We start from the raw sequence: 25024 nt of genomic DNA on the forward strand, positions 1-25024 counted from the left end.
TTATATCTGGATAATTACGTATCGTTAACCATTCAGAGTTGATAAAATCTAGCAGCGGAAAAATACGAATATCTTTTTTTTTTAAACATCACCGATAGGGACAACTCCCTTACGATATATTCAGAGCTTTAACTGACATCTTCTAGAAAATACATTAAAAATCTTTACACTATTTACAAAGAAACATGTGTCACATATGACACTAAAGCCTGCATGGAACTTATTAATTACAAGTAAATGTCTAGACATATTACAAGCAAATAGTACAAACATCTATGAGTACAAAGTACTAAAATCCTAACTACACAGCTATAAATCTCTTAAGCTAGCAGTTAATCCATTCCATAATCTTCAGTACCTGCGCAAACATCTATGAGAAGGTGGTTACCGCCACAATCCCATAGTTCCATGAGTGAGCTAACTGTCTTTCAACAACATCATGATTTATGCGTTATTTTAAGGAACAGATATGACATAATGATGTGGTGATAGTTTTTCATGCAAAGTTTAACAGTTTATATAGTGATTACACTCCTCTCTTGTAAGGGCACGTCCCCCCGTTTAATCGTGTTTCTCGAGGCCGTCCCCTCTACATTACATTTTAATTAACTTGTTTTCGCACTATCGGAGACCTCCCTCCTCTAGTACTTTGAAAGCCGTCCCAATCAATATGATTATTATTGTTTCCGGTTCAACTCTATCATGAACCTTTGGGAGACGTCGCGCCCAATATTAATAGGTTGATTATTAACAGTATGCAATAATCAGTCACACGCATCCAATTAAAATAAAACATAAACACAACATTACTGAAATCCAGTGCTACCCTCAGTAAGTATAAAAATACTTACAGTCCTTTTTGTGCTGTCTCAATTCATCATCTGCATCAAACACATATACATGTGCATACAAGGTCAATATCATTACTTTCTAGAAACTCATGCCTCAACATGAATTCTATTTTTATACATATACACATACATAGAAGCGATCATCTATTAATTGGAAAATCACTTACATTTATGAACACTCAACATGGTTAAAACTTAATATTTACTTAATCAATTAGCAAATCAATACTTTGGAATAACATCTAATCTAGGTCTCAAGTAATCACTCGAGTACAAATCTAAAATTCTTAATATCATTCTCTATAGCATAGAGAAATCAACCAACAAGAAACCTATGTATTTTTCTAACAAAACCTAATCACTTTTAGGGAACATCAATCCAATTACCAAACCAATTAACAAAACATATTAACAATTATTTCAACCAATATATTTGAGAAATCATAATAATACAGCATGCTCAATTTCCATAATACTCAACTTCTAAAACAATGCATTACATGATTAAACTCATGAAATCGTTCTTTAATTCTAGAGTTTTATAATTAATCAAGCCCTTAGTTTAAACAACATCACTCATTAATTATCAATAATCAAACATAATCAATACTTTAGAGTATATATATATTTTTCAAAATATAATATACATAAATAAGTTATAATTAGAATATTCAATTCTATAATTATTAAAGTTATATTCTAATATACTAGTTACTTGATTTTATGAAAATATATACTTTTAGGCTAATTAAAAACTTAGAAACTCACATTAAGGATTTCCACTCGAAAATCCAGCGAAACGGTGAGTTTGGTCGCCGGGGAAAATAGCCGGAAAGTCGCCGGAAAGTCGCCGGAAAAGTCACCGGAAAAGTCGCCGGAGAAACTGCCGGCGGCGGGTCAACGGCGGGTCGGATCACTGAATTCGGGTCATGGGCTTGAGTTTGGGTTTCTGCTGGGCTCATTGCTGGGCTATGGGGCTGGACCACAACTGGGCCTAATGGGTTGGAGATTTGGGTCCAGAATACTCATCCATCATTGCTTAAGTCCAAATCACAACACTCACATAATTTCAGTCAAACCTACAAGTAGGAGACACAGCCGACACAAAATCTCATACATACTCACCTTCACTCAGCCGAAGTCTTCTCAGAAAATCCATCACAGTGATGGAAGTTCTCAACAAAATTGCCGGATTCTGCTCATTGTTTGGAGGATGCGGTTAGGATCGGGTTCCTTGGTTCGTTGATGGATCACGTGCTGGATGGGTTGCAGGGATGGACTGGGTTGGAGTCCACGGTTCTGGATCGGTTGTATGGGCTGCTTTGGTTCTGGCCGAATGTCCACAGTTTCCGGTCTGCTACAATCGGCTGGGTCACGGTTGCTGCCGGAATCGTCTCACCGGCCACCGGGTTCATCTCTGTTTGGATCCGCCGGAAATCGTACCATAAGTCGTGGGTGTCAACCCAGAAGAGTCAGGTCACGGCTTCGTCGGGTTTTGCTCGGCCTGCTACGGTTTTGGGCTTCGGGTTGGGCCGGGATCGAGACTGTCCGAGCAACAATCCTGCTGGAGCATGGGTCGCGGTTATGGACTCGGGTCTCCAGTTTATGGGTTGCCGGCTTCGGGTCAGCTGGGTTGTGGGTAAATGGCAGAACCGATTCTCCCAGTTTTTCCACCTCTCGGACTCATCTCTTCTCTCAAGCCATACCATTTCTGCCTCTCTCTTAATCAATTTCCTTCTCTGAGTCTCTGTTAGCTTTGTTCTTCTGTGTTCGTGGAGTAGAGGAAGAGGGAATATAAGGAAGAAAGAAGAAGATTATAATAATGTAAAGAAAGAAAGTGATGAAGAAAGAGAGAATAAAATAACTAAAAGAAAAACAAAATGATGATGGAAGCTTTAATCTCAACGGCTGAAATTCAACATAGTTGGCTGGTGGGGAGGGAAAACTTATTAAAATTAGAGTGGAAAAGTAAGTGGGAGATTGGAATAACATGCGGCTTCTGAATTCATTTTAAAATGCTAATGGAAGAGGATTTTCATTATCACTTGGATTAAAAATAAGGGCATGCGAGAGTGATGAGTGCAGGAGTTAGCTGATGAAGCGTGAGGGTAATGAGTGGAGGGAGCTGGAGAACGAATGGCTGTAATAAGTGCCTGAGCTGGAGAGTTTAATAAAAATGGTGGAGGTCGGCTGATTTTAAAACAGATAAGTGGTTGATTAATTTAAAGCAATAAATTATATATCGAATCTCCTGCAGATCAAGTTAATATGCAGGTATTTTTACACTAGGTTTTTATCAATTTAATAAATCACTAGAGTAACATTTTAAACCCGTTTTGAGTTTAGTTCGTTTCATAAATGAAAACATTTTATTACAAGGTTTAATAGACATAATATTTATTATACTAAATAATAAAGTGTCAAAATAATATTTTGCACAACTATAAAATAAAGATAATTAATCTAATGATTAATCATTTGTCTATTTTAACTCAGTAATATTCGGTTATAAATAATTACCAGTTTTATTATAATACAGTTCATTAAATCAATTGCAAATATTATAAAAAGATAGAAAATAATTATTTTCCATCTTTACTCAAAATATTAATATGTTTTAAAATCTGGGGCGTTACACTTTGATTATGGAATTTATTTCCATGATCATGAGTGGCTAATTATTTAGCCGGGGCTAAAGGTGAATCGTAGTCTTTTTATTTGTGTTCTTGAAACTATGTTTAATGTTTTTCAATGTTTAATGATTAAATGTTGGGGATGATTTTACATTTGAGAAAGATTTAATGTTGACTAGTTTTTTATTCATTATCGTTTTTGTTTATATTAAATGCTTACTTTTGTTTGATTTGTAATAATTCAAATTTATAGTGAATGCGTAATCTCTTTTAACATATCATTAAAAGCAAATCTTCAATCAAACCCATGTTCAATCGAATTTATCTTTTAATTAGTGTTTTATTGTTAAATCTTTTAAATAGGAGAATTGATTCTCTACCTAGTTGAGTTAAAAGTGTCTCGAAAATATGTAATAGAATGCTAGGTGGATCGTTGAGGCCCTAGTATTTTTCTTATTTATTTTCCGTAGCTCTATTTTACTTGTTAATTTAGTTACTCAATTGCTCCACTTCTTAGTGGAAAAAAAAAAACTAAACCATTTAATTTTTTGCACAATAATAAAGATTTTACTTGATTGTTTATCATTCTCTGTGGATCAACCCCGGTCTTACAGATAATTTTATAACTTGCAATAGCCTGCACTTGAGTTTTGCAATCTTTTTGATGCATTGATCCACTTTCAATCAACGCCAATATTCGTTTGTGCTCAATTCGAGCTTCCACCCACATCGTTCGAGGTCCAGTATACGCGTTAAGAACTGATGTGGTCTTTTGTTTACCAAAATATATCAATAATAAAACTACCACTCACAATAGTACGAATCCTTATAGGATATGGCTATATTGAGGGTGTCGAACCTCAAAGACTGCGTAGGAATTGCTATCAAGTTTTTCAAGATTAAATATAACTTAATTAAAAAGATGTTTGATTTGGTTTTTGTTTTCTAAAAATAAATACATAAAAGTAATAAAAATAAAGAGAGTAGGGATGAGATAAAGAATAGGGGATTGATTTCACCATTCACCGCATAACAATGGTCAATCATAAATTTACAAGAGAAATTCATACTATACATGATATAGGACTCATCTCACTCAAGTAGTCAAGAAATTACATCTAAAGAATAAGTATAATCCATCTTCGGTTGGCACGGACCGTCCACCTAACCACTAAGATGCGGTACGACCCGTCTTCCGTAGGTATGGATTAGCTACGTCTTTAATAGGATACACACAATCAATGAAAAAGTATAACCCATCTTCGGCTGGTACGAATTGTCTACCTAAATTGCACTAAACTAAGGTGTAGTACAATCCGTCTTCCTAGGCATGGTCTATCTAACCCTCTTGATCATATGTCAATTAAAACCGTTGTATAACAATCATTCACATAATCACATAAAATATGAAGGGTTGAGTTCAATCAATATAAAAGACTTTATAAGACAAGATAAGAAATTCATAATGATTGAATATAAACATTAAAATCAATTCTCACAGTTATACAACCATCATGCATATAGAAAATACCAAATTAAAATACAATTAAACCATTGTTACTTGGAAAGGGCTACATCAACACCCTAGTACGAATTTAGCCGCTCATCGTGGTGCTGAGATGGCCTCCTGCCATGTTTTTCTCCTCTTCAACTTGTCAAGCCTCCAAGAATAATTTTCTGTCTAAAGCTAAGCACAAGCACCCTTCTCTCGAAGCTTAGGGGTCTATTTATAGGGACTAGGAGAGGCCTAGAAGCTCTTGGAATTCCAGAAAAATCGTCTCTTGAGTCTTCTTGTCCAAGTATGAGATTGAAACTTCAATCAAAGTAGGAAAAAGATTCCAAATTCGTCCAAAATTGCGGTCTTTTATTGCGGGACAATTTTGGCATAGTAAACATCTGAATTAGGGAACTATTTCTGACATATTTGTTGTATTTTTTATTAGCTTTTCAACGCCATCAATTTAATTGCAATCCAATATCTGACAAAAAAGTTATGATTCAAACACTGAGACATGTGCAGAATTTAAATTTTTGAATCCAATCTAATTTTGACTCTTATTGGATAAATTCTGATTTAATCCTTCAGTTGATTTGATTAAACTTAACCACACCATATAGGTCTTCTATTATGATTGGTTAAGCTTAAACATATCTTCTAGGTCTTCTCAAAGTGTGTTTTAAGCCCAAAATTAATGGAATTAATTGCATCTTTATTTAAAACCTAAAACATTAAAACAACACAAAATTAAACAAATAACAATGCTAAGAAATTAACATATGCAAGTTAAGGGACTTGAATGTGTAACATTCAACTCTTATCAAGAACATGTAAAGAGATTTGAGGGTATGTTCCTCCCTCAATCATGTACAAGTCCTCCCCTTTTTGTTCATAATTTTTTTCAATCCGCCCTTCATATCCTATAGTTTCTGCCTTAATCATAAACAATTGCTTTGCTGCACAACAATGACCCACTATAAATCTTGTTAAATCACCATTTATCTTAAAAGCTTAAGCTAATAGAGAGAGGTAAATTTAATCATTTAATCAATACTTTAACACTCTCATTCACGTGTGGGCTCAACTCCCTTTTAATAGATGAGGCCCAACACCCGAAATATTTAATTGAAATGGGAGGTAAATGAAGAAGACATGGTTCGAACTCAGGAACTCTGCTCTAATACCATGTTAAATAACCACTTATCTCAAAAACTTAAGCTAATATGAAGAGGTAAATTTAATCATTTAATCAATATTTTAAACAAATATTTCATTGCAACTGAAACATAGACCCCTTTCCCTTCGTTTCGTTTATGCATCTCCTCCCTTGAAATTTTCTTCACTAGTGGTAAGGATTGATCAGGTTTTGGAATTGTTGGGGTTGTCGGTCCTACACCCAAATTGGGCTTCAGTGTGTAAAAGTGGTCTTGGCTTGTGGGAATTTCTTTGCACAATTTTGTTGGTCTTCCTGCATTCAGGTGAAGTTGATGGTGTCCTGGAGTGTCCGAAGCTTAAACATTCACACCATAATGGAGATGTCCTCCCTCAATCCACCTAAGAAAGTCTCGATCAATGCTTTTTGCGGCCAACCCTCCACCCAGTTGGACAGTTGTTCAAATTCTTTCTAGTATTTCTATCTAGTACCCCACTGCATGATGCGAGAAAGAACTTCATCAAAATCCTTATATTTCATTGGCCCAAAATGAGCTAGCAATTCTTTCTCAAAAATATCCCAGGTTACAGTTGGGCATCCTCTTGATACACTTTTTTTAACCATTTCCACAACTAATTTGCCTCGCATTCGAGGTAAAATAGCTAGCATCACCTTCTGCCCTTCCGCCATCTGTTGGTACTTAAAAAATTGAGTAACCCAATCTAGCCATACAATAGGCTCATCTTGAGAAAATCGAGAAAAATCCATTTTCATGGGCCAATTTGAAATTCATGTTCAATTGGTCCTACCAGTTATCACGATGATGGCTATGGTGGGAAGAAGAGCTCCATTTCTTGGTTTTGGTTTCAAGCTTCTTGGAATTTTGTATTCTCTATAATTTTGTTCAAGGTGCGTTCCATGCTTTTGATCGATGCGACTGTCTTGTGAGTCTATCACAAGCTTTTGCATGCTTTCTTTTCAATTCTGTCATTCTCGGTCGTCATTGCTTTAATACCAAGGCGATAGGTTTTGGTTGTCTTGGATGGAAAATGTGGTAGATTTGTATGTAATAACATTTACCCTCTTTAAGGGATAGAATGGAAATTTTCCCTTAAGTGAGAAACTAGGCAATAGTAGGTTGACTTAGCAATGAGAATGGTTTTTTTTTTTAAAAAAAAAAATTAAATATTTTATTAGATAATCGATTTTCATATTTTATTAAGTAAATGTCTTTACTTTTAATAATATTATATTAATATTTATACCCAATTTTAATTTTTGATGCAAAAGCCCAAATTGTCAAACCCAAGCCCCATAAATATGTACTTAAGTCAACCCATCTCCCCCCTTTTTCACAACCCTACTAGCCGCCTCACCCTTTCTCACCCCAAGCATTTATTGGGAGTTGTCTCTCTCTCTCTCTCTCTCTCTGTTGGGGACCATTGCAGGTAAATTTCTTGTACCTTTCCTCCTCACTTCTCTTTCAAATAACCTTGGCAAGTTTTCAACTTTACGGTTTAGTGTTTCTTTCTTTTCTTTTATGTTGCTCTTATCTGACTACCAGACATTCACAGTATGTTGTTCTCTTACTACTTATTGATTTTTATCTTCTTGTTTCACCCCTTTTTTCGGTACTTTTGTACTTTAGTTGTGTTTCTCTTTTATTTATTCCTTGTACCTGTTATTGGTTGCACTTCCTTTTTTTTTTCTTTTTTCTTTTTTTGTTCTCTTCACTGCTAACCGTGACCTTCTTGGTAGCATGACTTACCTTGTCTTCTTCTCCTTTATTATTTTTTTTTGTTGTTGTTGATGTTTTCTTTCTTCAAGAATCAGACTTTCAACTTGACTTTTACATTTATTCTCTTTATTTATTATTTATGGGTTTCTTGCCTTGATGTTGTAGGCATCTTTTTGTTTTGTCGTTTCTCATTTATCCCAGCAACCCACGCCTAAGTCATTCCCTTTTGCTTGTTTAATTATTCATTTTTTTTTCTTTCTTCTTTTCTTTGCTCTTGCCATTTCATGCACAATACTCCATTGGTTTTATTTCTTTATTTAAATTTTCCCATTCAGCCATAGCAAGTTCAGACTTGCTGTGTATATTTTTTTCCTCTCTCCCTTTTAGTCAGCAGCTGAATGCTATTTAGAGAAATTACCGATATTGTACTTTGTTTCTTTCTCTTCTCTTCTTTCATTTTATAAATTATGAATTGTTTTTATTATCTCCACTGTCTATCCGAACGACAACCTGTAACAAGTCTTTTCATGGTATGCTTGTATTAAATTTTGTTTGTTTTAAATCTGTTCCACATAGAAACAAAACAATTTTAATCCTAGTGTTTCAAACCTTTCTATTAGTTGTTAAAAATCACAAAGCTTTTAATAAATTATTTTTAAGTATATGTATAACTCTGTAATACCAAGGTTTCTCAGAATTTCAGTTGTTAGCACATGTTAATACTTTCTTTTAATATATGTTAAAACATGTACACAAATCATAAAGGAACTGGTATTAATAAATTTATGCATGTCGAATCTTTTTAAATTTTTTAACTTGGAATCCATTCTCATTAGACTAGCAGACCGAACATTAGATAAGTTATTATGTGTCCAGTGATGAGTAAGTAGTAATAATTGTTTGAACCTGTACTCAGGTGACTAGCTAGCTGCCAGGAAATTTCAAGAGCTGCGTTCAAAGATGTAAAAAATCATCTACTCCTTCTAAAATTGTTTTATGTCATATTATTTTATCCCTTTATTAGCATATTTGCGAATAATTTTTCTCGTTCTGTATTTCAATTTATATTGTTTGCATGAAGGATTTGTCTTAAATTAGTTTTGATATGAAAGTATTTGGTGGAAATGATATTTTTGAAAGCAGCGATTTTGAGAAAACCTCAGTTCTAAAGGACTTTCCAATTATAGAAAAAATTGCTTATTTTATTCTCGAGATGGGAAGTCACTACTTTTGGTAGTAATGAAAAGAGAAGTGTTAAAAAAAAAACTCTCCCACACATTGCCCCAAGATGTACTACAAGAAAGTGAAAGGAATAAGAATAATTTATGAGAATGAGATTTTTATAAAAGAGGCACGTGCATGAAGGAGACTATTATTTTGGCCATAGAGATATTCACAGAGATTCACAGAGGATTAAGCTCGGTACCGTTGCTTGAGATGGAAGCGCACCCGCTAAAAAACGTTGAAAAGGCAGTAATCCGTCTCGAAGTCATACTAAGTGCACTTTGATTAATTAGTTGACGGGGCAGGTCTGCGGCCACAGTTACCTGCCATGGTCATAGCAAAGACCATGCAACCCTAAGTACACAGGGCGTAATAGTGTACATGAGCCCTATTATGAGAAATCAGTTTTAAGTATATTAGTATAATTATATGTTCCTTATAAAAGAATAGGCCTTAACTTAGTTTTATTGAGAATCGAATCGCATTTAATTAACGATATGACACAAGAAGTTTGGAAGGGTTTTTAAGAGATTCAATGTTTTAAGAAATGATTTTTAATAAGAAGGTTATCTTGTGTAAATAGTAATATGTGTTAATTGTGCCTTGAACTGCGACAGGAACTAAAATTGTTTTTTTTTTTTAGATTTTAAAGAAAAATGAATTTAACTCAACTGTTTTATGGTTGATGACTACTTTACTGAGCATTTCTCGCTTACCCTTACTTGTTTTGTTTTCAGGTTTTGAGCAGTGAGACCTAGGCGGCCGGAAATGGGAGTTTAGGCTAGTAGGAGGAGCATTGCATGACCCTTTTTTTGTCACACGTGCACTAGCACGAACTTATGCCCTTTGGGATTTTATCTATGTTGTCAGACTTAACTGTTATTTTGATAATCGTTTCCGCTTGTAATGAAGTTTATGAATTTAACCATTTCCGTTCACTTTAGAAATCATGCATCCTAGTTAAGTACTTTGGCAGACCTTATGATTTTTATGTCTCTGAGTTTGTATAAGGACGACACTAACCCTAGCCTGTTCGGGGATGTTTATTTAGGGTAGGAGTTGTTTGATAAAAATACTCAATGACCTTCTCTTTCTCATAACTACTATTTATATAGAAGACATGGCTCCAAGATCCCAACCCTTCTAATACTAGACCTACTAATAACAAGACTCAACTGCATGATAAGATAAGATACCTTGAGAAAGATAAGAATATGACCAATTACTACTAGAGATAAACGACTCTACTACTGCTCATGACTCCCATCAAAACTCGGCCTCTTCTATGATGATGCTCATCCTAATCCAATTGTTTGGGATTAGGTCTTCTACTCCTTTGATTCCTATCATAAGATCATGGAAGAACGGCCTTGAATCACCTCACTCATTTGATTCAATCTCACATTTCGGTGCTTGTTGTATTTGTTGGACCTTTAAACTTGAATTTGGGAAAGTGTCATTTAAAAATGAGGTTTAGGTCACTAGAATAATAAAAAATATAACATGTGACATTATAAACATTTGAAACAATAAATTTATCAAATAGGCTGCATTTGGTTGGATATCGCAGAATTATGTTTGAATTCCTCAGAATAGTGAATTAATAAGCTCTTTAGGAAACATTTTAAAGTAAAGCATTGCTAATGGTATTTTTGGTGACAACCATAGGTACTTCAAAGACCTATTTTGTCACATAGTCTTCTAAAAACATTTCGAACTATACATAATACCTTACATAAGTACCAAAACACAATAGAGTACTGTTACTCTTCACATACATTTCACACCGGTTGATATAACATATTTTATGTGACTTCCTATGTCAGCCACTTTTTTTTTTTTTTAAAAAAAAAAAGTGTTAATTACATAAAACATGCCATAGCACCCAATAACACAACCAGAATTTTGGTTGATGAGGGGCAAAATTTAAAAATAAAGTTAAACAAAATAAACAATAATTTACGCCTAGGGCAGTGATACGTGTAGATATTCTTAGCTTGGGAGTTGGGAGGGCCAACTCTCTCCCCCCCACCCCCCCCCCCCCCCTCCCCCTCCCCCTTTTAGCATTTTGGGGTGGCCAAACCACCCCCAACAACCATGGGGTGGGTTCAGCCACCCCAAGGGTCAACTCTTCCTCTCTTTTTTCATTAACAACAGGTACCTATAAAGTAATGACTTGTCTTTCACAAGTCTTTCCGTGGCCCCCCCTCTCTTATTTCTTTTTTCACTTATCTTTAGTCCACACGTGTATGTGTTAAGCTTACTTTGGAAGCTAGCTTCTTCGAGAAGCTTGTGAAAAAAGAAGTGCAAAATTTCGGTCCTCTAGAGAGAAGACACATTCGGCCACTAGCTCTTAGTGGTGTTGTGCGAGAAAGAGAGCCTCGGACAAGAAGAAGAAATTCCAAGCAGCAATTTCGGTAGCACCCTTTGGGAGAAAGATAAGTTTATTTTGTCTCCTTCGTATTCTCACTTGTATTTCTCACTATTTTTTTGGTATATCGAGAGGTAAGGGAACTAGAAAGATTTTTCTCTTTTGTATTTAATTCTCTTTTGTTGTATGAGAGTAAGATAAGGGTGTATTGGGCTTTTAGGTTTGAGTGGTTTCCTTTGTACTCCATCCTTTTTTATAGTGAATTTTTCCTGGATCGTCTCTACCAGTAGATGTAGGCTTGTTAAGCCGAAACACTTAAATCTTAGTGTCATTTGTGTTGTTATTTGCTATTCTATAATATTTTCTACTTCTTTGATGATCCTAGAATATTAGTCTGTCACAACAAATTGGTATCAGAGCTTGGGTATTTATTTTGCAGGATGGCTATTGTAAAATATGAAGTAGAAAAACTTGATGGTTAGAATAGTTTCAGTCTATAACGACTTAAAATGCGGGCTTTGTTATGACAAGAAGGTTTGGCGAAGATTTTTGAACAATCCGAGGAAAGAATTGGTATTAAAGCACTTGAAGAAATTTGAGAATATGTGGAACTTGAAGAAAAAGCCCACATTGCAATTTTGTTGTCTCTTTCAGATGAAGTTTTGAGAGAAGTTGCTGATGAAGAAACTGCTGCTGGACTTTGGAAAAAGCTAAAGAGCTTATACATGAAGAAATCCCTCATGAACCGATTGTATTTGAAGCAACGATTATATACCCTCTAGATGCAAGAAGGTATGCATCTTTATGATTATCTAGATGACTTTAATAGAATTATTTTGGATCTGAAAAATATTGATATTAAAGTAGATGATGAGGATCAAGCAATAATTTTGTTATGTTCATTACCGGATTTGTTTGATAATTTTGTTAATTCAATGTTGTACGGTAAAGATACCATCTCCTTAGCTGATGTTAAATTTGCTTTGAGAACAAGATTAAATGGTAAAGGTAGTGAAAATCAGGCAGGGGGTTTATTTGTTAGTGGTCATTTGGAAAATTGATCTAATTTTAGAGGTCGATATGGAGGAAGAGCTCAAATAGGGGAGGCCAATTGCAGTCTAACTCAAAGAACAAAGTGAAGTGTTACTATTGTAAAAAATATGGGCATTATAAATCTGAGTTCGAAACTGAAAAATCAAGAGGAATGTGATAAGCTAAATTCCTCTTCTGTGGCATAAGCTAAATTCCTCTTCTATGGCTGATGTTGTTGAAGGAAATTCTGAGGATTCAAAATTAGTCCTTGCAGTTACCGATTCGGATGGTCGTCTTCAGTCTTAACGACAAGTGGGTCCTTGATACTACATGTACTTTTCATATGTCCCCTAAAAAGGATTATTTTATTAATTATGAGTCAGTCAATGGTGGTTCACTCTTGATGGAAAATGGCGTCACCTGCAAGATTGTGGGTATTGGTGCAGTCAAAATAAGGATGCATGACGGGATTGTTAGGACTTTGAAGAATATTCAGCACGTACCAAATTTGAAGATAAATCTTATTTATTTGGGCATTTTGGACTCCCTTGAATACGAGTATTCCGATGAAGAGGGAGTCATTTGGGTTAAGAAATGCTCATTGGTTGTGATGGAAGGTAACGAGGTTGATGACCTCTACTTTCTTCAGGGCAATACGGTGACAAATTCAACTAATGTGTCTTCTTCAGATAATTTCAGACTATCAGCATTGTTAGCACAATAGAGCAAGGAGAAAAAAGCATTCCATGTCGCATGTACCTTACTCTAGTGCGTTTGGGAGCATCATGTGTGTTTTGGTATGCATTCGTCCAGATGCTTCACATGCAGTCAGTGTTGTTTGTCTTGGAAAGGTTCATTGGCAAGCAATGAAATGGATACTTCGTTATTTACGGAGTGTTACAGATGTTGATTCAATCTTTGACAGAGACAGTGGTATCAATTCTAGTGTCATTAGGTATGCTGATTCAGATGATGCTGGTGATCTGGTTGTGACACGAGGAGATATCGCATTAAAGAAAATGTCTATGAGGAAAATCTAGTGAATATGTTGACTAAGCCAGTTTTGGTTTACAAGTTCAAGAGGTGCTTATACTTGATTGTTGTTTGTAGCTTGTAATTGCCCTTCGAGGTGTTGGAGAATATGCATTTAGGAGATTTGTGTTGAATACTTGATGAAATTCAAGTCAATGTAGAGATTTGTAAAGTAATGACTTGTCTTTTACAAGTCTTTTTGTGGGCTCCCCTCTCTTATTTCTTTTTTCACTTATCTTTAGTCCACATGTGTATGTGTTTTTGGAAAAGCGTCCTTTGGAAGCTAGCTTCTTTGAGAAGCTTGTGAAAAAAGAAGTGTTGAAGCCAACATCTTCGGTCCTCTAGAGAGAAGACACATTTGGTCCTCTTAGTGGTGTTGTGCGAGAAAGAGAGCTTCAGACAAGAAGAAGAAGACACATTTGGTCCTCTTAGTGGTGTTGTGCGAGAAAGAGAGCTTCAGACAAGAAAAAGAATTTTCAAGCAACAATTTCGGCAGTACCATTTAGGAGAGAGAGATAAGTCCATTTTGTCTCCTTTGTAATCTTACTTGTATTTCTCACTATTTTTCTGGCATACCGAGAGATAAGTAAACTAGAGAAATTTTTCTCTATTGTATTTAGTTCTCTTTTGTTGTGTGAGAGTGAGATAAGGGTGTATTGAATTTTTGAGTTTTAGTGGTTTCCTTTGTACTGCACTTTGTACTCCACCATTTTTTATAGTGAATTCTGCCAGTGAATGTAGGTTTGTTAAGCCGAACCACTTGAATTTCGATATCATTTGTACTGTTATTTGCTATTCTATAATTTTTTCTGCTTCTTTGATGATCCTGTAATATTAGTCTGTCACAATAATACCACTTGTGACACTATTTGAAATCGAGACGGTTATTTGATTCAATGCCTAACCACAAGTACCTATAAGGTATTTAACCCAAAAACCAAAGAAAACTGCAAAGAGGGCTTTAGAACAAAGAACTGAAAGACAAAACGTGAACAAAACTAGGCTTTGAGTGATAATGTATGCGAGTCCCAATAATTGTTGTTCGTGCTTGTCATTCTCGAGCCTGAGTTTGTTTATGACTATCAACTTATCTCAACTTTATGGTTTACAACTTTACGAGGGATTTGGTTAGGGAGAAAGAGAGAGTGAGAGCTAGAGATAGTTAAAGACAAGCAGGAAATGTGTTAAGAGACTAAAAGAGTGAGGGATACAAGAGGCAAGTGTATCTAATATGTCAGGTCGGTTGACCAATTGTAAGGAGAAAAAATGTGCCCTAAAGTAGTCCCACGAACATTTGTAGCCATTGTGAACAGACATTTCTCCCCCTTTAAGAGCATAAAGTCAAAGGAGAACCCATTATACTACAAATCCCAATTTTTATCCTTCTAGTTCTACCTAAAAAGGCAATTGTTGTGGATCAGTAACAGAACTATTACACACAGCCTCTAAACACAAAAATAAAACAAGGGCTGGCCATATGTAAATCAGAGAAAGAGAGAAAGGTGTTAGGCTAACTGAACCCATCAAAGGGTTCACCAAATGAGACCTGAAATGAGCTCATTTCCTGATCGTGAGCTCAGCCCTAAGATGGACAACACCATTGATGAAATAAAGGCTGTCCTCAGCCATGAATTCTGTCCAGGTCATTCCAAACAGGTTTCGATACCCAACAGCCTTCCCTCCTGTGAAAGTATAATTTCCTTTGTACTTGCTCACAAATTCCTCAGTGGGCTTAGACCTTGCCGAAAACTCATAGTCAACGGCAAAACTGACTGATCCCTTCTCTTGCATCCCCAAAAAAAGCCCAAAGCAGTGGAATGAGCTTTGTTGGTCCATGTTGCAGTGTGCTGACAAGAAAAACCCCTGCCCACCCAGGTAAAAAGCATGCGAGTAAAGTCGACTACCAGGAAACAGCCGTGCACACTCCTCCCGCTTCAGGTCCAGGTACACAATACACTGTTGACAGGGTAGTTCAAATTCCAGCACCTTGACTGGGCGATATTTGTATTCCCGTTCCACAAATCGGTGGCAGGTGCCACTGGCCTCCTCTGCAGCGAGGGAACGCTGCCGGAATGGTGTCTCAGCCTTGAACAAGAGAGCCCCGAGCACAAGCTTTGATGCCAGCTCAGGATCAAAATCATTGCAGATTAAAACCTTCCTTAGCTTTCGGCAGTTCATGTATGGAAACCGGATGAGGTGACAGAGCCGTGAGCCAAGGACCTCTCTTCGGTCCTCGAGTTTTGGGTAGTGGATCCGAGCCCACTTCAGCACAAATTCATAAATAGAATCCTCTGAACCCACCTGGAGATCATCACTGGACAACACTGCCTCTATACCAGCCAGGGGCAAGTTTAGCAGCTCATCCTGAATCCTGGCAAGCAATGCAGCAAATCAATATTGTTTTCTCATATCTGTGGTTTTGAAACTTAAGTCACTATAATTGAAATTTGAACGTTATTATTATCTTGTTTAATCTAGCAAAAATGCAGGAACTGCTTCACAAGGTTGATCACCCATCCTAACCATTGACAAAGTTGGCAAAGAGGGAAAAACATATCATACGTCCACATTATACTAAGTTCAAACAAAATTTTACCATTTGAGAATATAAACTCCATGAATTAAAGAATCATTGAGAAAGAAAAAGAAATGTGAAAGAGAGAAGCTCACTTAGTCATGTCTTTGAAGCGGGCAGCAAGAAACTGTTTTGCTGCATCTGTCAATGGCTGAACTGCATCAGCCATTAAAACAGTGGAAGGAAGATCTAAATAGAGCAATGCAGACTCGCAAGTCATTGGCAAGTTCCGCAATGATCTACTACAATATCTCATGCACGAGGCAACCTCAAATTTGTCAGCAGCCATAAGCACATCCAACAGAGCAGTAGGTGTCCTTCTTGACAAAGTATTGCTGTACATAAAATTAAGAAGGTCCATAAGGGCCGCTTCTTCTGCTCCAGCATAACAAGAAAGAAACAGTACTTAATTAACATTTATCTTATAAAATAGAGAAGCCAACAGAAACTCACACATATACACACAAAAGGACTAGAAGTGGGAGATGGGTTCCGGTGGGAATATTAAAACCAAAGACGGGGAACCACTTTCTTCTTTCTTTTTTATTTTATTTTATTTTATAACCGAACTTCAACCATTTTAATAGGAGAGTGACAGTTTGACAATTATAATTTAAGAATAGATTAACATTGTGACAAGTATCCAAGTAACAGAATTGGCAACTTGCTTTCCACTCCACTCTTCAGAATTGGTCAGTATCCATGATCCACAGGAGTGCAAATTTTCGCATCCATAACCTCGCAAAATGGGTTGCTTCTGTTATGTTCTCTGGAAGTATTCCCTTTTCCATTCTGCCCCTCCTGGATCTTCCCATGGATAGAGAGGGAAGGATCTGCCCTTGTAACTCCACTTGTCTCTTCTCACTTATAAAAAATTAAAAAAAAAAGTAGCCAAATAACAAACTAATGAAGATTGTGTAATTACCAGATTCATGGATTCGTAGGGTTACATGTCGCTGCTCTGACTCTCTCATGCCATTCGAAAACAACTACAAGAGGCATGAACCCAATAAGAATAAACTATTCAAGGAACAAAACTTTCACAACCAGATTAAGACCCCTCACCTTATAAAAGAATGGACTTTTTGCTGCTAAAATTGGAGAGCTTATGTGTAAGGTTTTGACACTAAGAACTGTTGAGCAGTCCATGCTCCACAATGAATCATTGCTAGGTGCAGCTTCATCACCTACAAAAGTTTCTAACAGAGTGAAAACATATCAATATCAATTGATAGTTGATAAAATTACATACTGCTGCACTTAACGCATATGTACCACCATACATACATGTAAATGGGTGCAAAAATGAAAATTTACATACTTAACACGCATGAGGCTTACAAGTAGTGGACAAAGCACAACTTCATATTCTCCATATATTAGGGCGAAATATCATTTCCACATAAAGATAATACCATAGAAAGAAAATTGCAATAACCAATACAAGATAATCATTATCAGTTTTCCATATAAGAACAATTAGGAGGTCTTCAAGCTTAGATAGAGATAAGCAAATCATAAAAGAAAAGAATAAGATAAACCACGTTGATTCAAATTAATTTTTTTTTTTTTTTTTGATAAGTAAGAAGACGTTGATTCAAATTAATTCCAACACCTGAAGGTAATTCCTCAATCATTGCCACATCTTCCTCATCTTCATTTCCAGAGCTGACACCATCCTCCGTATCTGGCATGTCACAGTTTAAAATCTGCTCCCCGAAGTTGACGAGGAAATCCACTGCTAAGGGCAAAGGGAATAATATTTCAAATCAGTAATAGTAGATATTAACATGGGATTAAAACCTAGATTTAGGTCTGCAAGAGTTGGCACAACGACAAACCAAGCGATCAGTAAATAATCTTAAAAGCCAAGCCAAACCACCATTAAAGGTGACAAACAGAACAAAAAAACAATATTCATACCATTCCTGCCAAATAAATCTCATAAATTTAGCACTGACTTTTACAAATTAAATACTTACATATCAGTGAATGCAGTAACATAAAACATGTCTATGTTTGTTAAACGTTTTGGAAACTGTTTCTTTTTTCTTTTTTTTGGAATTTTTTTTTTTTTTTTTTTTTGGTGTGATAAAAAGTTGAAAAGTGTTTTTAGTGGGGTCCACAGTTGAAAAGTATTTTCTATGGAGCCCATAAAAGAAAATTATTTGGTAATTTTTTTGAAAAGTGTTTCTGTTTACAGAGAAACAAAACCTAAAAATGTTTATTTTGAGAAAACACATTCTTCGTTTTCCATGTGTGGAGCCTAACTTCTTATTTATAAAAAATTAAAAATATACAAGCTGTGCGGCCACCAGCGGACGAGAAGCGTACAAGAGAGAGGGTGGTCGCACAGCCACCTCTGACCTAATGGTGTGGCCATGTGGCCACCTCTCTATTCTTTATTTTTTTTTATTTTTTATTTTTTCTAAAGTAGTAAGTTAGCCTCTACTGCTATAAAAATAAATACCTGATTTCTCAAAATATTCATATAAGAACATGTGAAAAGTTTTCTTAAAAGTCTGTTATGTTTGTGAAGGGAGAAGCTATAGCCCTGCTCCACCAACTATCTATGCTCTAAACCTAAAAAGTGCCTCAAAGTCTTATTGGGAGTTAGACAGTGCATCCGTGCATACGAAAATGAAGATATTGCTAATGAGTAATTAGAAACAAGTTAATGATTACAAAATTGTTATTTTAACCACTCTATTGTTAATAGAAGGGACATGAGAAAAGTAGGAAACAAGTATGTCACAGGTCATTAAACTCCAATCCAAACATCATTCTCATACAGAATAGAAGGGCCACCAGAAGTTAAATGGCTAAGCTACATGGCAACATCCCCATTATCCACACAAAGTTTTACTTCAATTCTAACCCAAGTGATGGGAATCCAATCAAGATAAAATAGAGTCACAATCCCAAGTAGGAGTGGAAATGCAGATGTAGTTTTTAACAATATCTGCATCCACATAATGCGACTATCACTTTTAGGTATCCATATCCGCGTCATTCGCTTACTATTCACATCCGAGCTATTATTGCAGTTATTAATACAGTTATTATCCGCTATCTGCATATGAGGTAATGACCGTTTTGGATTACTATCTAAATCTATATGCAAGATTAAATAATGTGGTCATTACTATATGCAAGCTTAAACAAATTAAGATTTCACTTGTTACATAATTCATGATTATCAGCCATAGAGTGTCATTGTCTCATACAGTAATCGGGATTTTGATTACTCAAAAAAGAAAAAAATAAATAAATGTAATGAGGTATGATTTTGAGATGATAGTGAAAAAACCCTAACATAACCTAAAGGTCCTAAACTTACCAAATTCAAAATGACGTCATTTTAGTCAATTTAATTAAATATATATTATATATAAAGAGAATACAGATGCAGTTATTAACCGCAACCGCATACCCTAAAACTGATATCCGTATCTGCATATGCAAATAATGATTTTTGCTAACCGCATACGGTTATTATCTGCCCGCATTTTCACCCCTAATCCTAAGTATAACAGTCCACATTGGCAATATCTGCATCCACGTAATGCGACTATCACTTTTAGGTATCCACATCCGCGTCACTCGCTTACTACTCACATCCGCGCTGTTATTGTAGTTATTAATACGGTTATTATCCGCTATCCGCATATGAGGTAATGACCGTTTTAGATTACTATCTAAATTTATATGCAAGATTAAATAATGTGGTCATTACTATATGCAAGCTTAAACAAATTAAGATTTCACTTGTTACACAATTCATTATTATCAGCCATAGAATGTCATTGTCTCATACAGTAATCGGGATTTTGATTACTCAAAAAAGAAAATAAATAAATAAATGTAATGAGGTATGATTTTGAGATGATAGTGAAAAAAACCTAACATAACCTAAAGGTCATAAACTTATCAAATTCAAAAAGACATCGCTTTAGTGAATTTAATTAAATATATATATAATATATATTATATATAAAGAGAATGCAGATGCAGTTATTAACCACAACCGCGTACCCTAAAGCTGCTATCCGTACCCGCATATGCGGATAATGGTTTTTGCTAACCGCAGCCGCATATGGTTATTATCTGCCCACATTTTCACCCCTAATCCCAAGTATAGCAGTCCAATAAAAAATAAAAAATTGGGGAGGTCAAAACCCCATCATAACAATAGCAAGAAATCAATGTTAAATCATTACTAGTAAAAATTCTAATAGATGTGGATTAATTCACATATAGTAGAGTTGAATCCCATCAAACATGATTATAGCACGAAATATTCCATGTGCACAATGCATTTCACTCAATAGAAAGGGTAAAAGCTGGAGAAAGGATCCCACCCAACAATGCAGACCAAATCACCTGTAGCACTAATGTCCAAAATGAGTTTCACCCATGAGAAGAGTAAACATCTCATTAAACATAACTAGTTTTTGGAATTAACAGCAGTGTAAAGGCTTGTGTAACTTCCTAACATGGTAGATTATGTAGTTACCACAATAGTCAGGGTAGTAGAGGGAAGGTCGTTCGCAGGCTTTTTGTTCCAAGCACAATGCCTTTGCAGCAAAAAGGATAAAAAAAACCACAATGAGCAGAATAATCACCACAAAAGCATTAAAACCATATATATTCATTAAAACATAAAACTTGTGAAACAGAGGCCACCAACAGTCGTCAGTAAATAAGATAATATTCCAACTGTATCATATGCTAACATATACTGCCATAAACTATCAAACGTTCAGTAAAATGTCCCTAAAGCAATCTGACCCACCCAAGATGGGAAAATAATCAAACAGTGTTTATGATGTTTAACTGGACAACCAAATCAGAATTGGGAAATTGGGAAATTAATACCAAATCAGGCACTACTCCTGGTTCAATCACTTGACCCCGAGCCCCAGCATTCATAGAATCAACAAGCATACTAGCCTCAAGAAGCATAGATCACTAGGTAGTTCGAATCTCCCCTTCTCCCTCCTATTGGGGTCAATTACTAATCCAAAAAAAAAAAAAATCAACAAGCATACTAAGGGCTAGAAGGTTCTAATATCATGCTCCTGGAATGTAAACATTGCACATTTACAATAACTGTGATGTATCACAATCACAACATAGAGTTAGGATCATGGGCACCAAATCACCAAATCATAATGGGAAATACATGCCAAATCAAGCCTACTCCTGGTTCAATCACTTAACCCCAGCTCCAACATTTCTAAATTCAACATGCACACTATGAGCCAGACGGTTCTACAAAATTATATACTCCTTGGTACCCATGGAAAATGTTCCACATCTACAATAGTAGTCTGTTGTCTCATAATCACAACATCAGCTAAGGATAAATGCCCTAATTAGTATCATTCTCGCCAAATGAGACCTCAATCTTCAACCATACAATCCTCCAAATCGATATCTAACTGGTTGCTATCATAGATAACCACAACGAAACAGAAGTTTCTCAGGGAACCATCACACTCAGACTATCAAATCCTAATAATCTTTCTTCCAAGAATTCAAAATTCATCCAAAAGCCAAATATTTCCACCACAAAAAACCAAATTCACATCAAGTACCAACAATTTATCACAAGAATGAAAGAAATTAAAAAAATAATAATCATAATTTCATCAATGATTCGAACCGAAAACGGAAAGGCCAAAACTTTTCTTCCGAATTCGAACCAAACAGAAACCAGTTGCATTCAACGATCAATTCACAAACACAAACACACTCACAAACTCTCTTACCAGTATCTTTCTTAATCTCGTCCCTCCGTCTCTTCCTATTGCGGGCCCAAACAGCGATGCAGGTGCCACCCTCGCCGTCCGATTTGGTCTCGGCCAAATCCAAATCGGGGATTATCTCGATCCTCAGGACCCGATCGGAGAAATTGCTGTCGTTAAAGGCGAACGCGAAGTCCGAGTCAGACCCAGACCCGGACCTGCATGCCAGCCCACCCGTCGATAAGTCCGAGCCCATGATCGTCCTTGGATCGAAGAGGTCCGCGTTTGATTCCCCCATGCCCAAACCCTGTAAAAGCCCCCTCGATGGGAAAATACTCTCAGAAACAAAAAAAACCCTTCTCTTCAACGGTCAAGTTTCCGGTGAGTAAAGTAGGGAACCGATTTTTCGAGTTTTTTTTCAAAACAAAATCTTGTTGGATATTTTTCGAGTTCTTTCTGACCAATCCCTTTTTTTAAAAAAAAAAAAAACAAAACAAAACAAAAAACATTATTATACAAATTTTCGAAAACGTTGCCGCTTTGTGTGACGAGGACTCGAGGAGTGATGGACGGAAGTTAAACTTCATTGCATGATGCATACGTCATAATACGAATTTAGAGTCTATTTGTTATAACTTTATGCGTCAGAAAAAGAAAAAAATTGTTAAATATTACTACGAATGAGGATCCTCTTATTGTTTTTATAAGGTAGAGTTTTCAAAAATTCAACAATTATTTTTTGTTGGTATAGTTTCCGGTACGGTGTGAACTACATATTTTTCGAAGAGACGTGGCTAAATTAGCTTCTGAGAAAAAAAATAAATATGCTCAAGAGAAATGATCTCTACACTCATTTTTCACAACAATTCCACAACAAGCTGATGTGGCTAGTAATATTTTATTATTTTTTTGTTTTCTTTTGTTTTCTTTTTGTAAAAAAATAATAAAATATGAGAAATGATTCCTACACTCATTTCTCACAACAGCCCCACAACAAGCTGACGTGGCTGGTAATATTTTATTATTATTATTTTTTTTTTCATTTCTTTTTGTAAAAAAATAATAAAATATTACCAGCCACGTCAGCTTGTTGTGGGGCTGTTGTAAGAAATGAGTGTAGGGATTATTTCTCATAAAATATTACTAGCCACATCAGCTTGTTGTGGAGTTGTTGTGAGAAATGAGTGTAGGGATCATTTCTCTATGCTCAATGCATAAAATAATCTAGGCAAAAATGTGAAGTCAAACTTGATTTGGATTTACTATTTCCACACAAACTAAGAGTGCTTCGAGTTTGATTTGGTCTGGGAGTCATATCCTCATTCAATTAAGAGTTGGACTGTTGATCAGATTCTTCAAAGAGTCCTTGTTGAATCTAGATTGGGACTACTATCCTAATTCGACTTGGAATAGAATTATTCTCTCAACATTTTCAAAATACAAGGTTGGAAAATCTAGTTAGTTGAAAAATGTAAATAATAGGATTGCGAATACCGAAACAACTTGTTTTTTGAAATTATATTTTGATGGTTTATAGAATCTGAGACAATTTTTTTTTTTTTTTAAAAAAAAAGAAAAAAAGATAAATAAAATCTAAGTAGTTTGAATTCTAAAAAATAACCCAAACATGTTTATGAAAAATAATAAAATATAATAAATAAATGTTACCCAAACATGCCCTTCATATTTTGTCATTTTAAAAATTATTTTTTCTTGATTTGTGCTAAATACTCAATTAATAAAAATATAGGATGAGCTATATGTCGAGTTCCCTACTTTTCGTGGAGATCGAATTAGATCCAAACATCACTTATGAAATATTGACATCAAGTTTCGCAATGCTTTTAGGTTTGTTTTTTGCTTTTTAGCGAAAATGCAAAATTATTAGCAAATAATTTAAAACATAAAACACTCTAAAATATTAAAAAATACATTCACATATATTTCACGTTATAATCAAAAATTAAAAATAATTTTTTAAAAAGCATTATCAAATGGACCCATAATAATTTGACCATCTTTTCCCATTTAATATTTGAGTATTTAGTAATGACTGTATGAAGGAATGAAGTAAGGGATATCAAAGGTTTGTCAAAGCATTCACGTTCGGTTCAACAAATTTTTTTAAATTTTAGTTAAAAAAAAAAAACTTTTTTTTAATTATAGTTACCCACTTTTCAAATCACTTACATATCACTCTCTAATTTATTTATTCATTTTTACTATTCTATTTAAATAATTTTTCTTTTTCAAAGTACATGCATTTTAGAGTCAATAACATGTCTTATCATATGTCACTCTGATCATGAGTTAAAAAGTTTTATATTTTATTTTATTTTACGTTTGATTCACCACATTTTGAGTTAAAGTTTGCTACTCGGATGCAGCTACATTTTTTACCCAAATTTGCATCAAGAATAATGCTACATACAAACCTCTATCAGACCATCATTCTACTAGGCTAATGTAGTAGTACCCATCAGTCTTTTGATTGATAATGTTGAAAATAAATATATAGACTGATAGACACTGCCACATCAATTCAATAAAATAGGGTCGAGATGAGAGTGTAATGTGTAACATTTCTATTTGCATCTCAACTAGCCAAAATAACATTTAATGTTCTAAATAAATGTGATAAATTGTGAGATAATAATATCTGATGGCATGTTTGGGTCATTTTACTTTTTCAAATATTTTTTAAAATTTAAATTATACTCAGATTTTATCTATTTTTTTTTAAAAAAATTTTGTCTCAAGCTTTCTAAACCATCCAAACATAATTTCAAAATATAAATTCTCTTAATATTCACAATTTTTCAAAAAATCGCACACCCAAACAAGCGATTACTCATTTAAAGTAAAAATAATTGTTAGATTTAAAGAATCCTACCTTGTATACTGTAGAGTACTACCTTAAGACTTTTAATGAATCTTGATCCTAATAATTTGAAGAGGGTACTCAATGTAATTGCATATTAATAGCTCATAGTCACCCTTCAATAGATTGATCATATTGAGAAAATGCTTCTATAATCCTTTTCACTTTTCACTGTGGTACTGCATTGCAGAAAATTGTGGTTTCATCTACTAAAATGTTGGGTATGTTTGGCAAATGAGGGAACAGAAGAGAATAGTGGGGAAAGAATTTTTGAGCTTTAAAAAAG

General features: G+C 35.1%; 1 protein-coding gene and 1 long non-coding RNA gene across 6 annotated transcripts; both read right to left on the reverse strand.

Moving 5' to 3' along the window:
- Positions 1–51: 51 nt before the first annotated feature.
- LOC133854165 (uncharacterized) lies at positions 52–3203 on the reverse strand. Of its 2 annotated transcripts, XR_009896783.1 has the most exons (3): positions 1977–3203; positions 1620–1889; positions 52–881 (listed from the first exon to the last, which is right to left on the reverse strand). It is a non-coding gene; the product is annotated as an uncharacterized LOC133854165 (long non-coding RNA). The 2 variants fall into 2 exon arrangements; XR_009896782.1 differs by having other exon boundaries at positions 1620–3203.
- Positions 3204–14835: 11632 nt separating this feature from the next.
- LOC133854162 (BTB/POZ domain-containing protein POB1-like) lies at positions 14836–22223 on the reverse strand. Of its 4 annotated transcripts, none has more exons than XM_062290228.1 (6): positions 21882–22223; positions 17723–17845; positions 17173–17294; positions 17033–17096; positions 16203–16482; positions 14836–15903 (listed from the first exon to the last, which is right to left on the reverse strand). In XM_062290228.1, the coding sequence occupies exons 1-6, from the start codon at positions 22153–22155 to the stop codon at positions 15090–15092; spliced, it is 1677 nt and encodes a 558-aa protein (XP_062146212.1). In that variant the 5' UTR covers positions 22156–22223; the 3' UTR covers positions 14836–15089. The 4 variants fall into 4 exon arrangements, with proteins under 4 accessions (XP_062146212.1, XP_062146209.1, XP_062146211.1 ...); XM_062290225.1 differs by having other exon boundaries at positions 17173–17306; XM_062290227.1 differs by having other exon boundaries at positions 17723–17848.
- Positions 22224–25024: the final 2801 nt, after the last annotated feature.

The sequence above is a fragment of the Alnus glutinosa genome, chromosome 13, assembly GCF_958979055.1.
Source record: "Alnus glutinosa chromosome 13, dhAlnGlut1.1, whole genome shotgun sequence".
In the NCBI taxonomy this organism is placed as follows: Eukaryota; Viridiplantae; Streptophyta; class Magnoliopsida; order Fagales; family Betulaceae; genus Alnus; species Alnus glutinosa.

What these genes read in the sequence shown, in the direction of transcription:
- LOC133854162 (XM_062290224.1), bottom strand. Translation starts at nt 22,155, where the DNA reads ATGGGGGAATCAAACGCGGACCTCTTCGATCCAAGGACGATCATGGGC. An exon ending in GATTGAGGAATTACCTTCAG is followed by an intron (nt 17,307 to 17,722) that starts GTGTTGGAATTA and finishes TCACTCTGTTAG; the next exon opens with AAACTTTTGTAGGTGATGAA. An exon ending in CGCTTCAAAGACATGACTAA is followed by an intron (nt 15,904 to 16,202) that starts GTGAGCTTCTCT and finishes ATTGCTTGCCAG; the next exon opens with GATTCAGGATGAGCTGCTAA.